We start from the raw sequence: 14,315 nt of genomic DNA on the forward strand, positions 1-14,315 counted from the left end.
GCTGACCATGGCTTAAAATTAAGTTAAAATAACAAGAGCAAAAATGTGTAGTGGTAGTTCTATGGTTTCTCTGATGGAATATTGACGTTTCGTAAAGACCTAATTTATCTAAAGTTATAGACTAATATTCCTTTTGCTAACAAACAAAATATTTACTGTTATACAATTTTTAATGGCGTCTTGGAAGTTTAAATAAATTAACTGGCTTTCTCGTACTTATATAATACTTTGTGCATTCTTTCAAACTGTACAAGTGCGTCAAGATTCGACGACAATGCCATGTTACAGCAAATAGGTTTGCTCAATTGATCAATTGATCTTAAACAGTGTTTCTTGATATTTTCGGGGGGAGGGGGGGGGGGGCGGACACTAAACAGTATGTTTTCCATATAAATTCCATTTCATTCAGGGGGGGGGGGGCAGTGGACTTTCTTCGGGGGGCTCAGCCCCTCCCCCCGCCCTATGAAGAGATGCCTGGAAGAAACTCTGATCATAACGAATTAATTACAATTTCCTATAAAACGTAGGCCTACTATTTTCCACCTTATTAAACGTACGTTGTGATCAATTGACCTACAATTACTTTTAGTCACGGAATTCTATTGTATTAATTACGTTTTAGAGTACTCAAGTTATAGGGTTCTGAAAAATTGAAAGTAGATTAATTGCCACTTCCGGTTACCGGAAATAGCTGAAAAGTTGATACAGAATTACAAATTTGATAGAATACTTATATACGAAATTTCATCAACCTAGCTGTAACGGCACTCAAATTATCGATCTAATTATCTGCCTTTTGTCTAAATTTGAGTAATTTCCAATGAACGGAAGTAGATCTAGTAATTTACGCTATTTCCGATTTCTCAAAAACGCATGTGAATTTAGAAAGTACTAATAATATTCCGCACTATTATAAACAGATTTTTTGGCGTTCACTTTGTGCGCAATTATTTTTTTTACGAGATTTTATTCTATTTTTAAAAAGTTTAAGTTATTAAAAATGGATTAAAAATCATATCTATATCCCGAGGTGCCATCCTCTGTAGTGTTATATAAGAATATTCGATACAATTTAGGGCTTATTTAAATAGTAGTTCATTATTATATATTTAAAGGAAATAATTTATTTTGTCCTTTTTATTGCATACACTGTTACATCAAGCACAAAAACGCACCGTCCCTTGACACTGTTGATCAAGATGCGGCCCAATATGATGAGCAACCTTGTGCTTTGTCTTTGGTCAGTTGAGAGAGTGAGGACACGACGCTTGATCTAGCCAGCCACAGAGACCGGTCGTGGGACGAAGCTTGCGCCTCGTTGGTTTAGAAAATCTCCATCGTTTCTCGAGGTCAGACCAGGTTATGGACTAATTAATGCTACATTACCTATGCCCAGATTTCTGCTACTAATGTAGTTGCAGTGTTGTGCTTGTAGCGTTGAGTGAGCTGCTAATGCTACTCAGGTGCCTGGAATACAAACACAGCTAAAAACTTGCGACATCCAGAGTTTCTTTCAGGCATCTCTTTAGAATACTTCACATGCTTGTTCCATCACGTGATGTCATCCATCGATTATCTTTGTGTGCTATATTGGATAATTTCCATTTAATCAATCGCAGACTTGTCTAAAAATGGATTCAAGTAAATCAGTCGTGAAGGCCCTTGAAGCAAGAGAAACTGATGGGCATGCCCAGAACGTCGATGACGCTAACCTCAACGAGAACAAGCCAAAGGGAAAGAGCCAGAAAAAAAAGGGACGCAAGAAAGCGGACAGTAAATCTAAGAAAAAACCGACAGGTTAAATTCTTTTGAAGTATAGATATTCATTAAGCATAGTGCCACACTTATCTAATTTAACTTCGGTAGTTCCATCAAGCACAGAACAATAGTCGTATCTGCAACTGGTCCTAGTCCGTGAAAAGATTTCGAATTTTGGCTACAGGCACAGCTACAAGTGCGAGCAGAGAGACGCCCTCAATGTCTCAGTACTCATCACGACACACAGTACAATGTCTCAGTACTCATCACGACACACAGTTCAATGTCTCAGTACTCATCACGACACACAGTTCAATGTCTCAGTACTCATCACGACACAAAGTGCAATGTCACAGTACTCATCACGACACACAGTACAATGTCTCAGTACTCATCACGACACACAGTACAATGTCTCATTACTCATCACGACACACAGTGCAATGTCACAGTACTCATCACGACACACAGTACAATGTCACAGTACTCATCACGACACACAGTGCAATGTCACAGTACTCATCACGACACACAGTACAATGTCACAGTACTCATCACGACACAAAGTGCAATGTCACAGTACTCATCACGACACACAGTACAATGTCACAGTACTCATCACGACACACAGTGCAATGTCACAGTACTCATCACGACACACAGTACAATGTCTCAGTACTCATCACGACACACAGTTCAATGTCTCAGTACTCATCACGACACACAGTACAATGTCTCAGTACTCATCACGACACACAGTACAATGTCTCAGTACTCATCACGACACACAGTTCAATGTCTCAGAGGGTCCAGAGGCGTAGCGAGGGGGGAGGGGGGGGGGGCGGGGGACATATATCCCCGGGCGCCGACCTTAGGGGGTGCCAAAATGGGTTGGAAAAATAAATTGAAAGCTTGAGGAGGGGGGTGCAAATCGGAAGTTGTTCCCGGGCGCCGGGAAGGGTCGCTACGCCTCTGTACGGGTCTGTGGTTATTATGTCATACATATATACAGTTTTTTTCAGATGTTTTCCGGGACAGGGGTGGGACACTTGAACCCCCCCCCCCCCCCCCCCCCCCCCCCCGCCAGTCTGTTGATGCACGAGCTGGTCTATGCTACATGTCCACGTGCACCATAACACGTGATAGTATAGACTTGTCAGACGGTGAACTACGGAACACTACATCAAACACTATACAACCGTGCAACCGTGCAACCTAACAGTGTTTTCACATTTATCACAAGAGATTACGTTTGTCAACAATTCAACCTAACAGGCTACTAACAGGGTTTTCACATTTGTTTTCCAGAGGTAAAGTTTGCGAGTATTCAAAATAAGATCCAGGAAGTTTTCAGAATCTACGACCCAGACGAAACAGGTTTCTTACCTGCAAGGTGATTGCTTGTTCGTTTCATGTCTATAAATGTGATATCAATACGAGCAGGGGCGTCACTATGTCGGGTAAATGTGTCACTCTTCCTAGTTTAGTCCACGAATGACCTACAGTAGAACATGTCAGTCCACCAATGACCTACAGTAGAACCTGTCAGTCTACGAATGACCTACAATAGAACATGTCAGTCCACCAATGACCTACAGTAGAACCTGTCAGTCCACAAATGACCTACAATAGAACATGCCAGTCCACCAATGACCTACAGTAGAACCTGTCAGTCCACAAATGACCTACAATAGAACATGTCAGTCCACGAATGACCTACAGTAGAACCTGTCAGTCCACGAATGACCCTTGACAAAACTACTGACAGTCTGCCTGTGGTTTTGTCACTAAAACACGTACGAAGTTTGGGGATTAAAAAAAACATTTTTGCCACAAGGATCATCACTCTAGCACAAATGGCACTAGTCTCTGCGAGCCAATCTGTGTCCCCACACAAACCAAATCATTGGTTTCGAGGCCATGAATAGCTGGGGTGATCGCTTTTATCGTAAATCTTTGCAAAAAAGTCTCACAGAAAACAAAAAAAAATTGCTAAATAAGTTTAAAATAACTATTTTAAAATGCAGGAGTGTCTCCTCAGACTTTCTTAAACCCTCCTTTTCATCACAACATTCCGCCCCTTTCTCCCCATCCTATAAGAGGTGTGACGCCTATCATGGACAACCCAAAACACATCAACAATCAAGAATGGGTTCCACAAGATAGAACAATAGTGGGACACGTTTTTTTATCAAATAGTTTTTTGGCAAGGATAAATTGTGTAAAGGGAGAGTACATAACAAATGCAAAACATGTACATTCGGGAAGATATTTGGAAACTATTTTTTTATCTTGTACAGAAACTTGGGCGGGTTAGTTGAAATGTTTTATCTTGTACAGAAACGTGGGAGGGTTAGTCGAAATGTTTTATCTTGTACAGAAACTTGGGCGGGTTAGTTGAAATCAGAGGCGTATCCAGGTTTTCGGTGTAGGGGGAGCGAAAATAGCAAAAAAAAAAAAAAGGCGCCGAATTTGTAATATCTTCTATGTAAGTATATATATATATATATATATATATATATATATATATATATATATATATATATATATATATATATATATATATATATATATATATATATATATATATATATATATACTACAACCAAAAACAATGAACGCAGCATAATCTGTTTCGTAATCCTTGTAAAAAAAAAATTACATAATAATTCCTGGGACATTAAGACTAGTGAAAAGGGGAAATTATCAATATCTTAATATAAATATGTATATGTCTGCACATTTTATTATAAAGATCAAAACAAATCAATAATTACTTAGGATTTTAATAAAATAGCTTAACACTATTCGTTTTTACAAAAATATTTTGTCTACAATCAGATTTAAATGTATTTTCATAAATGCTAAAAATTTACAGCATAATGAAAGTTTTAAAAATCAGAGTTGGTATAAAAGCAAGCTTTTTCAATACAAAAGTTCAACATTCGGAATAATAACTTGCATGTAACAAAAATATCGGTCTTACATTTCAGACCATGCGCTTTTTAATTAGCTACTGACTTTTTGTGCTCTTTAAAGATACTTTTTTAACAAAATGAGAAGGTATGGGTTAGATCACTGTATTGCTCTCACACATTTTACTGGTAATTGCAAAAACAATATTCACAGAGATTTACGTTTCAAAAGCTATGATTCTGGCGGCATGGTACTTTGGTACATTAACACGCGTTTTCCCAAATGTACTTAACAGATCAGTTCTGGGTTGGGGGGGGGGGGGGGGGGGGGGGAAGGAGGGGTTCAACTTCATCCACCACTGTCCGGTCACTTTAGGTCAATTATTCAACCCAGCGTTTACCTAAGTGTGACATTAATGTCGCTCTACACCAGGGGTCTCCAAACTTTTTAGCCCGAGGGCCGCATTGACTATCAAATTTCAGTTCGGGGGCCAGTTTCTTCCAGGCATGTCTTTGATTTTTCTGGGCAAAGTTCCTCAGCTATCATCCACAAACGTTTTTCCGTGGACAAAAATATCTCCGCGGGCCGGATGAGAGGACCTCGCGGGCCGCATCCGGCCCGCGGGCCGTAGTTTGGAGACCCCTGCTCTACACAATTGTGGTGGTGAGGTGGGGGTGGATAACAAACATAGCGTCAGTTTTTAGATGACTGTTTTAAACATTACATATTCAATTGCGCATGTATACTGATTCAAAAACAGATTTAAATAAGTAGCGGATAATTAACTGTGCGATCAGTGTTAGTTTAAATTGAGTTGTTTTTTTTAAAATACAAAATATAGCATTATTCAAATATAATATAGATCTAGATCTAGTAAACTAAAATAATAATTAACAGAAAGTTGATATTGTTTTATAAAATTTGTAATCGTAATCAAACTGTCATAATACTACTACTTCATCGTGACGACGTTGTTGACCGTGTCAAAATTTCCCCACCGCTACGCAGTTTGCACATAAGTAAATTTAAATAGAGGTGCCACATCAGTTGTATTTGTGTCTGTATTGTAATTTTAAAAAATAAATTACACGATTTAAACTGTATATGTAAAGTAATTATGCTTGAAGTTGTATATGTAACATTTTCTAATTCAATTCTTCGTAAGCAAATACATTATACAGTTGCCTTAAACTTAACACCCGTAGAGGTTTTTTAAACATTGCAATGCATCGTAATGGTTATTTTTAGAATGACAAACGGATACAGCTGCTAATACGTGTTGTAAACGTTGACTCTACTAGTCTATTACTGTTATAACTAATTGCTGCATGAAATAAATCTTGTGATTTGCATAGATGTGCCGACCAAAGATAATTTTTAAATAAATATCAATGTTTAAAACTTTGAGTTTAAAAAGTTTCCAAAAAGGCGCCACTTTGCTAAAAAAAAAATGGCCAGAGGGGGAGCGGCCGCTTTCCCTGCTCCCCCCTGCGTACGCTACTGGTTGAAATGTTTTATCTTGTACAGAAACTTCGGCGGGTTAGTTCAAGCACTGCACTGTGTGCCGACCAACAACCAGTTGGAGGATATGATCGAATCGGTAAATCATCTCATTATATTCAATCGGTAAATCATCTCATTATATTCAATCGGTAAATCATCTCATTTTATTCAATCGGTAAATCATCTCATTATATTCAATCGGTAAATCATCTCATTATATTCAATCGGTAAATCATCTCATTATATTCAATCGGTAAATCATCTCATTATATTCAATCGGTAAATCATCTCATTATATTCAATCGGTAAATCATCTCATTATATTCAATCGGTAAATCATCTCATTATATTCAATCGGTAAATCATCTCATTATATTCAATCGGTAAATCATCTCATTATATTCAATCGGTAAATCATCTCATTTTAAAAGGGGGGACGATAAGTACCTGCGTCCTTCCTAAGATCTGCATACATATATAAAGAAAGTTAAGAAACAGAAAATTTTGCTTAAAATGTTATAAATATGCTTAAGGCTTAAGGTGTTAATCGTTGATAGTTTAGATCTGGTTACATTTTATAGTTGGTGTCATCTTTTTCAGCTGGGCTTCTTTCAGACTTGTCTGTCAGGTGGGGGAGGGGGGGGGGTGCCATAAAACTCGGGGAGGGGGCTGCAATGGTAAAAAAAACATTTATTGTTTTTTTCTATTTCGTCTTAAATAAAAAAAAATACATTGGAACGTTCTACAATCCATTGTAGAACTTTAAAAAGCAAAGCTGTTCCAACAGGCTTTGGTTACCCCTCCCCTAAACTGTAACATTGAATGGAATAGGCATCTTTCACCTTTAGTTACCTGATTTACCCCTCCCCTCCCCTAAACTGTAACATTGGATAGAATAGGCATCTTTCACCTTTAGTTACCTGATTTACCCCTCCCCTCCCCTAAACTGTAACATTGGATAGAATAGGCATCTTTCACCTTTAGTTACCTGATTTACCCCTCCCCTCCCCTAAACTGTAACATTGGATGGAATAAGCATCTTTCACCTATAGTTACCTGGTTTACCCCTCCCCTCCCCTGAACTGTAACATTGGATGGAATAAGCATCTTTCACCTATACTGACCTGGTTTACCCCTCCCCTCCCATAAACTGCAACATTGGATGGAATAGGCATCTTTCACCTATAGTTACCTGATTTACCCCTCCCCTAAACTGTAACATTGGATGGAATAGGCATCTTTCACCTATAGTTACCTGATTTACCCCTCCCCTCCCCTAAACTGTAACATTGGATGGAATAAGCATCTTTCACCTTTAGTTACCTGATTTACCCCTCCCCTCCCCTAAACTGTAACATTGGATGGGATAAGCATCTTTCACCTTTAGTTACCTGATTTACCCCTCCCCTCCCCTAAACTGTAACATTGGATGGGATAGGCATCTTTCCCCTTTAGTTATCTGATTTACCCCTCCCCTCCCCTAAATTGTAACATTGGATGGAATAGGCATCTTTCACCTATAGTTACCTGGTTTACCCCTCCCCTAAATTGTAACATTGGATGGGATAGGCATCTTTCACCATCAGGTGCTGGATGAAAAACAAAGTGAGTCGTTCAGCTATGAAAAGTTCTTGAAGATGATGACTAAAGTCTTAATGACTGACAGGTAAGTGGGCGGGGCCACAGTTTCTACTCAAGTCTATGATATATATATATATATATATATATATATATATATATATATATATATATATATATATATATATATATATATATATATATATATATATATATATATATGCATAGTTAAAAAAAAAGAAACCAATACTGCTGCAGTAATTTGATCGAATTGTTTTGTTGGTAACTTTTCACAGGATTAAGATAAGCTAACGACTCATTGATGTATTGTTAAGATAAACTAACGACTCACAGATGGTCAAATGTCTCTGCAGATACCACTCCGCCACAAAGGAAGAAATTCGCACGGCTCTTCAGATCTTGGATACGGAGGGCAAGGGGTATTTCACTCCTGATGAAATTACAGCTTTCATGACCGAATCGGGTATGTAGCCTTCGATCTAAGGGGTCGGCCCACTCCCCTAAATCACAGAACCAGTTGATGGTGTCCGGGCTGCTGGTAAGGTTGGGTGTGGGCCAGCCCACCCGAGGTTGGGTGTGGGCCAGCCTACCTGAGGTTGGGTGTGGGCCAGCCTACCTGAGGTTGGGTGTGGGCCAGCCCACCTGAGGTTGGGTGTGGGCCAGCCTACCTGAGGTTGGGTGTGGGCCAGCCTACCTGAGGTTGGGTGTGGGCCAGCCTACCTGAGGTTGGGTGTGGGCCAGCCCACCTGAGGTTGGGTGTGGGCCAGCCTACCTGAGGTTGGGTGTGGGCCAGCCCACCCAAGGTTGGGTGTGGGCCAGCCCACCCGAGGTTGGGTGTGGGTCAGCCTACCTGAGGTTGTGGGCCCACAGCCTACGTAAGGTTGGGTGTGGGCCAGCCTACCTGAGGTTGGGTGTGGGCCAGCCTACCTGAGGTTGGGTGTGGGCCAGCCTACCTGAGGTGGGGTGTGGGCCAGCCTACCTGAGGTTGGGTGTGGGCCAGCCTACCTGAAGTTGGGTGTGGGCCAGCCTACCTGAGGTTGGGTGTGGGCCAGCCTACCTGAGGTGGGGTGTGGGCCAGCCTACCTGAGGTTGGGTGTGGGCCAGCCTACCTGAGGTTGGGTGTGGGCCAGCCTACCTAAGGTTGGGTGTGGGCCAGCCCACCTGAGGTTGGGTGTGGGCCAGCCTACCTGAGGTTGGGTGTGGGCCGTGGGCTAGCCTACCTGAGGTTGGGTGTGGGTCAGCCTACCTGAAGTTGGGTGTGGGCCAGCCTACCTGAGGTTGGGTGTGGGCCAGCCTACCTGAAGTTGGGTGTGGGCCAGCCTACCTGAAGTTGGGTGTGGGCCAGCCTACCTAAGGTTGGGTGTGGGCCAGCCTACCTGAAGTTGGGTGTGGGCCAGCCTACATAAGGTTGGGTGTGGGCCAGCCTACCTGAGGTTGGGTGTGGGCCAGCCTACCTGAGGTTGGGTGTGGGCCAGCCTACCTGAGGTGGGGTGTGGGCCAGCCTACCTGAGGTGGGGTGTGGGCCAGCCTACCTGAGGTTGGGTGTGGGCCAGCCTACCTGAGGTGGGGTGTGGGCCAGCCCACCTGAGGTTGGGTGTGGGCCGTGGGCCAGCCTACCTGAGGTTGGGTGTGGGCCAGCCTACCTGAGGTGGGGTGTGGGCCAGCCTATCTAAGGTTAGAGGTCATCCATATAGTATGATAAAGAGCCAGGGAGGGGAGTTAGACGTTTTTGATTATGGGGAATGGGTGGGAAATCAAAATAATTTTTAAAAGCATGATATCATTTGTGGACAACATTGTTACATGTCTACACCCCCACCTCAATCCACCTAGCCTTTTAAATTCACAATCCACCTAGCCTGTCTATTACTATTAGCTTGATCAATTTAGTCTGCCCGGCTAGCCTACTTGTAACTCACATAAAGTATTATTTAATATAGAAATATGAATATAATGCTTACAAATTCTCATTAATAAAGCTTTCTTATTATTTATAGGTGAACCATTCACTCCAGATGAAGTAACCGATATGCTGAAACAAGTTGTAGACCCAGAGTTAAACACCTTAGTCCTAGATCAATACGTCGATTTGCTTGTGGTTGATGAGTTTACTTATTAATTGGACAAAATCGCCATTATAATTTAAGCTTTGATTCAAACGAGCCAATAATATCTTTTGATAAAAAAATTCCAATTTTGTACTACTTACAATACTAAATTTTTTTAATGTACTTACTCGTATTTAGATCTAGGTTTGATACGCATTTAGATCTACTTTATAATAAAATTTTGAAATCTGATTGGTGTTTGGTTATCACTACCCAAAATCTTAGATATTACTTTTATATTGTCTGCATATTGTTTAAGTGTGTGTGTGTGTGTATATATATATATATATATATATATATATATATATATATATATATATATATATATATATATATATATATATATATATATATATATATATACTACTTGTAATGTAATAGTTAGTATGCAGTAAACAAAACACATATTTAAAAAAAAAGATTCCATTATAGTACCATTATTAATTTATTAGACACACTTGTTTAACACAGACTATGTAAAGAAATGTGTAATGATTCTAATTAAGGACTCAGTCAGTTTTTTTTGGGGGGTCAAAGTTCATATTATCACGGGAAGTAACTCGTTAATCCCCTTAGCAACACATAAACAATGTCGTCGACAGGAGATGCAAACGAAAATGAAAACAAAAAGAAAGATAATCCAGGTTTGTTTGCACACAAAATAATAGGAGTATAATTTGCGTGCATGTAATATACTTAAATACACATATTCTACCTGGTAACTAAGTTAGTAATAGTAGGCCTAATTCAGAATGAAATTACATTAGGCTAATGATTACTTGCCCCCCCCCCCCCCCGGGCGGTTGTTAATAACTAGATCTACCTATTTATCATATGCTTCATAAAGACATATGGCCATGCCATGTCACATGAAATCAGCTCATCAGTAGCCTTCTCAATGAGTAGGATGCTAAAAAGTATGGGTTGGCCTAAAAAAAAATGCTATGCAGTTTAATTGTAGAGTAGGTCTATAACTAGCGGCATAACATACGCCGCTATTTAGTTGTTGTTTTTTCTACTTTTCAGTAATTCATAATTTGTGAATTCGACAGTACCAACGCTGCCACTGAAAATATTTCTTTAAAATAAAATGGGCGGGCTTAGTTTGCTGTTGTCTTGATCAAGTTATTTTTTATAGATTTTGTTTTTACCCTGCATGATTTTTAAATCATTAATGACATTAGTTTAGTAGAAAGCAAGTTATAATTTTCTATAGTTAAGAATATATTTTCAGTATGTTTAGAACAATATTAAATAAAGCAATTCAAGTTTTGCTTACTTTTATTATGTCCTGCTTGATATTCTCAGTGATTAGACTTAAAAAATGTACATATGGCAAGTTTGCATCAAACACTAACCATCCATTGTTAAAACTAGATTGATATTCACTACGCAAAAATAACAATTTAAATATGTATTTCTGAAATGATCATGAAACATTGTTAAAAACAAAATCACGGTATTGTCGTTTTCGGCAGCCATCATTACCATGAAGACAAAATAAAGTAGGCCAAGCGACAGGCTAATTAAAGGTGGCTGGACAAATTGCTGACCACACTATCAGTGTTTCTTCCAGGCATTGCTGAACGAAAGGGAATTTATTTAGAAAATATATAACAGTGTCCCCCCCCCCCCCCCATCCCAAAAATTTCAAGTCCCCTTCAAAAATACTGTAAGGCTGACAAAGAAAATAATCTATCCCTTGTAAGTTTCCAATATCTCAAAATATTGGTTACTACTGTATGACAATACTTAATTATGTTGAATGAGAAATAATGATATTGGACTTGTTTGACAGAAGACGAAATTGACATTTTCTCAATACTCTATTAATAAACACTTTTATGATCCTAATAATGAAACTGTCACCAATCTTAACCTAACCAGCCCTCACTTACATATCTGACAGCTTTACTAACAAATTGGTACCACAAGTGATGAAAGAAGAAAGGTATAATTGCCTTTTTGGATTCCGTTACAGTTTATGTTTTGAGTTCATTACCTTAGTCCATGGTTATTTTTGAGTTGTTTATTTGGTTTTGTTCAGCTTGAACGAGTTGATTGGTGCACTTTATTATATTAACATTATCATTGCATCTTGATTTTCAAAGCTTTTTTATCTTATTAGCTCTTACATTTTACTTGTGGAAAACTCAGAATATTTATTTGTATTATTCCAAATTTTTCTTAAATCAGTGAATTTATTTTAGATTCTTTAGTGGCAGACATACAGAAAAAAATAACAGATGCCTTTGATATATTTGATCATGAATCAAATAAAACAGTTGATGTAAGGTAAATATAATATTTTTAAGTACTGAGTTATTTTTTTTAATGACTGAATTTATCAGTTGCTAAGTCTGCATCTACATTGTATTAAGACAACACGTTTTCATTTAAAGTCTTGATAGTTAATCATTAATGAAATAGTAATTTTTTAGCACATATGACAAATCAACCTGTTTTTCACAGGGAGGTGAGTACCATCATAAGATCCCTCAACTGCTGCCCCAGTGAAGCTGAGATCCATGACATGCTTGCAGAGGTAAATTCTTTTATATTTTTAATTTAATATACATTTGTAATCACCAGCTCTCTTAAAAAATGGATTCAAAATAATTGTCTCATGATCTGTCTAATGAGTTTTCAACTGTAAGCTTAAGCATTCTATCTTCCCCTACCAGATTGAAGAAGAGGAACCAACTGGGTATATTCGATTTGAAAGATTTCTTCCTATGATGACCAAAGTTTTAATGGAAAGAAGGTAAAAATATGTAAGAAGCTAACATTTAGTTGAAATTACAAAAATGTGGTAGCATTCTTTATCCAGAAACATTGTAATAGCTTTTTGAAAGTACACAAGAGGGGTTCACTGCCAGGGGGTTTTAAGTTCATTTTTGTAAAGAATTTTTTATAAACTGGTATTTTTACATTTGTATGAGGAACATTTTGTAATTTACATACAGTGTACTCAAACCTGCCTTTTTTACCTATTAAATAACCTATTGACTTGATCAGGCTAAATTTCTACCAGCACAGAACTAGAGGCCTATGGCAACAGCATTAGGGCTAATGTTTTGGCTGGATCCAATACTTGGTGTTGTACTATTGGTTCAACTTCTCTACACAGCACAGAACTAGAGGCCTATGACAACAACATTAGGGCTCATGTTTTGGCTGTATCCAATACTTGGTGTTGTACTATTGGTTCCACTTCTCTACACAGGTATAAAGCTTCACCCGAGGACCAGATACTTAAAGCCTTCCAAGTGCTGGACGCTGACATGAAAGGTTATTTGACAGCTGAGGAGTTGACAAAATTCATGACAGAAGAAGGTATGTCATTAACGGAAATTGCTAAAAGTTTGATAAATTTTACTGAAAAATGTCTTAAAATTAACCCCAGTAAGACACTATTATAGTATGAGTTACCTGTAAACATCCAACTCTAATGAATCCACTAGGAGAACCATTTACTCAAGAAGAATTGGAAGAAATGCTGTCTGCTGCTGTAGACCCAGATAAGAAAATAATTTTGTACAAAGAGTATGCTTCAGTTATGGCAGTCGATGAAACATAGGTAAGTTCTTTTTTACCAAAAAATCTATTTGGATTTAATCATTATATGCATATCCTATAAACAAAAAATTGATATTTTCAGGTCCTAAGAAAATGTGATTTAACAGTTAATGTGCAGCTGTGTTATTCATAAAATAAAATGGAAGACAGGAAAGACAATTTACATGTGACAAAAATAAATTTGAACATAAGATCTGGATATAACCATGAATGATGCGTGGTCTATGATATAACAACACAGTGTATTTTTCTGTGCATCATTTGTTGGCCTGCTCCTTGTTTGTATTAAGATTTCCATGAGTTGACTCTGTAATAAACATTTCAAAGCAGCTGGTTTGAACATCTTTTTATTCTGGTATTATTATAACAATGTAACAATATTGCATAAGAAAACAATGTTTGAAAATGCCACTTAAAACATCAAATAAAAATTCTCACAACAGTAACAACATGATCATCATCTATAAATCACTTCCATTTACATAAGGCAAGTCAAAATGCACAATTGTTATCAATTATACATTTAAGAAAATAATTCAGATGAATAATGTTTTCAGAAATCAATGGACAACAAATGCTTTTGATTTCTTTTGATAAAAAAAAATTGGAAGGTTTATATGATAAAAATGTTTTTCCAGCAATTCTTTGGCTTATATGAAGGACAGAAGAAATATTAAAAAACTACGAGTATCTAATTTAAATGCATAATTAATTATTGCATAATTTAAAAAAAAAGTATATCCCTTAAAAATAATAACAAATTCTACAAGTTGTCCTGTTTGAAATGGTTTGAATTTCACTAACTCACAGCACACTAGTGCTTGACTACATTAGGGATCTCCAAGTCTAACT

General features: G+C 38.1%; 2 protein-coding genes across 3 annotated transcripts; both read left to right on the forward strand.

Moving 5' to 3' along the window:
* The first annotated feature begins 1,191 nt into the window (after positions 1–1,191).
* LOC131956072 (dynein regulatory complex protein 8) lies at positions 1,192–10,076 on the forward strand. Of its 2 annotated transcripts, none has more exons than XM_059320454.1 (7): positions 1,192–1,359; positions 1,620–1,797; positions 3,067–3,151; positions 6,202–6,274; positions 7,764–7,843; positions 8,130–8,239; positions 9,774–10,076. In XM_059320454.1, the coding sequence occupies exons 2-7, from the start codon at positions 1,632–1,634 to the stop codon at positions 9,893–9,895; spliced, it is 636 nt and encodes a 211-aa protein (XP_059176437.1). In that variant the 5' UTR covers positions 1,192–1,359; positions 1,620–1,631; the 3' UTR covers positions 9,896–10,076. The 2 variants fall into 2 exon arrangements, with proteins under 2 accessions (XP_059176437.1, XP_059176436.1); XM_059320453.1 differs by having other exon boundaries at positions 1,192–1,349.
* Positions 10,077–10,444: 368 nt separating this feature from the next.
* Positions 10,445–13,795, forward strand: LOC131956078 (dynein regulatory complex protein 8). Its single transcript, XM_059320464.1, has 7 exons — positions 10,445–10,528; positions 12,095–12,179; positions 12,357–12,429; positions 12,569–12,648; positions 13,111–13,220; positions 13,349–13,464; positions 13,546–13,795. Exons 1-6 carry the CDS (start codon positions 10,474–10,476, stop codon positions 13,462–13,464), a joined length of 519 nt encoding a protein of 172 aa, XP_059176447.1. The 5' UTR covers positions 10,445–10,473; the 3' UTR covers positions 13,546–13,795.
* The last annotated feature ends 520 nt before the right edge of the window (positions 13,796–14,315 follow it).

This window comes from Physella acuta, unplaced genomic scaffold, assembly GCF_028476545.2.
Source record: "Physella acuta isolate Inbredline_101_S28 unplaced genomic scaffold, ASM2847654v3 ptg001126l, whole genome shotgun sequence".
NCBI lineage: Eukaryota > Metazoa > Mollusca > Gastropoda > Physidae > Physella > Physella acuta.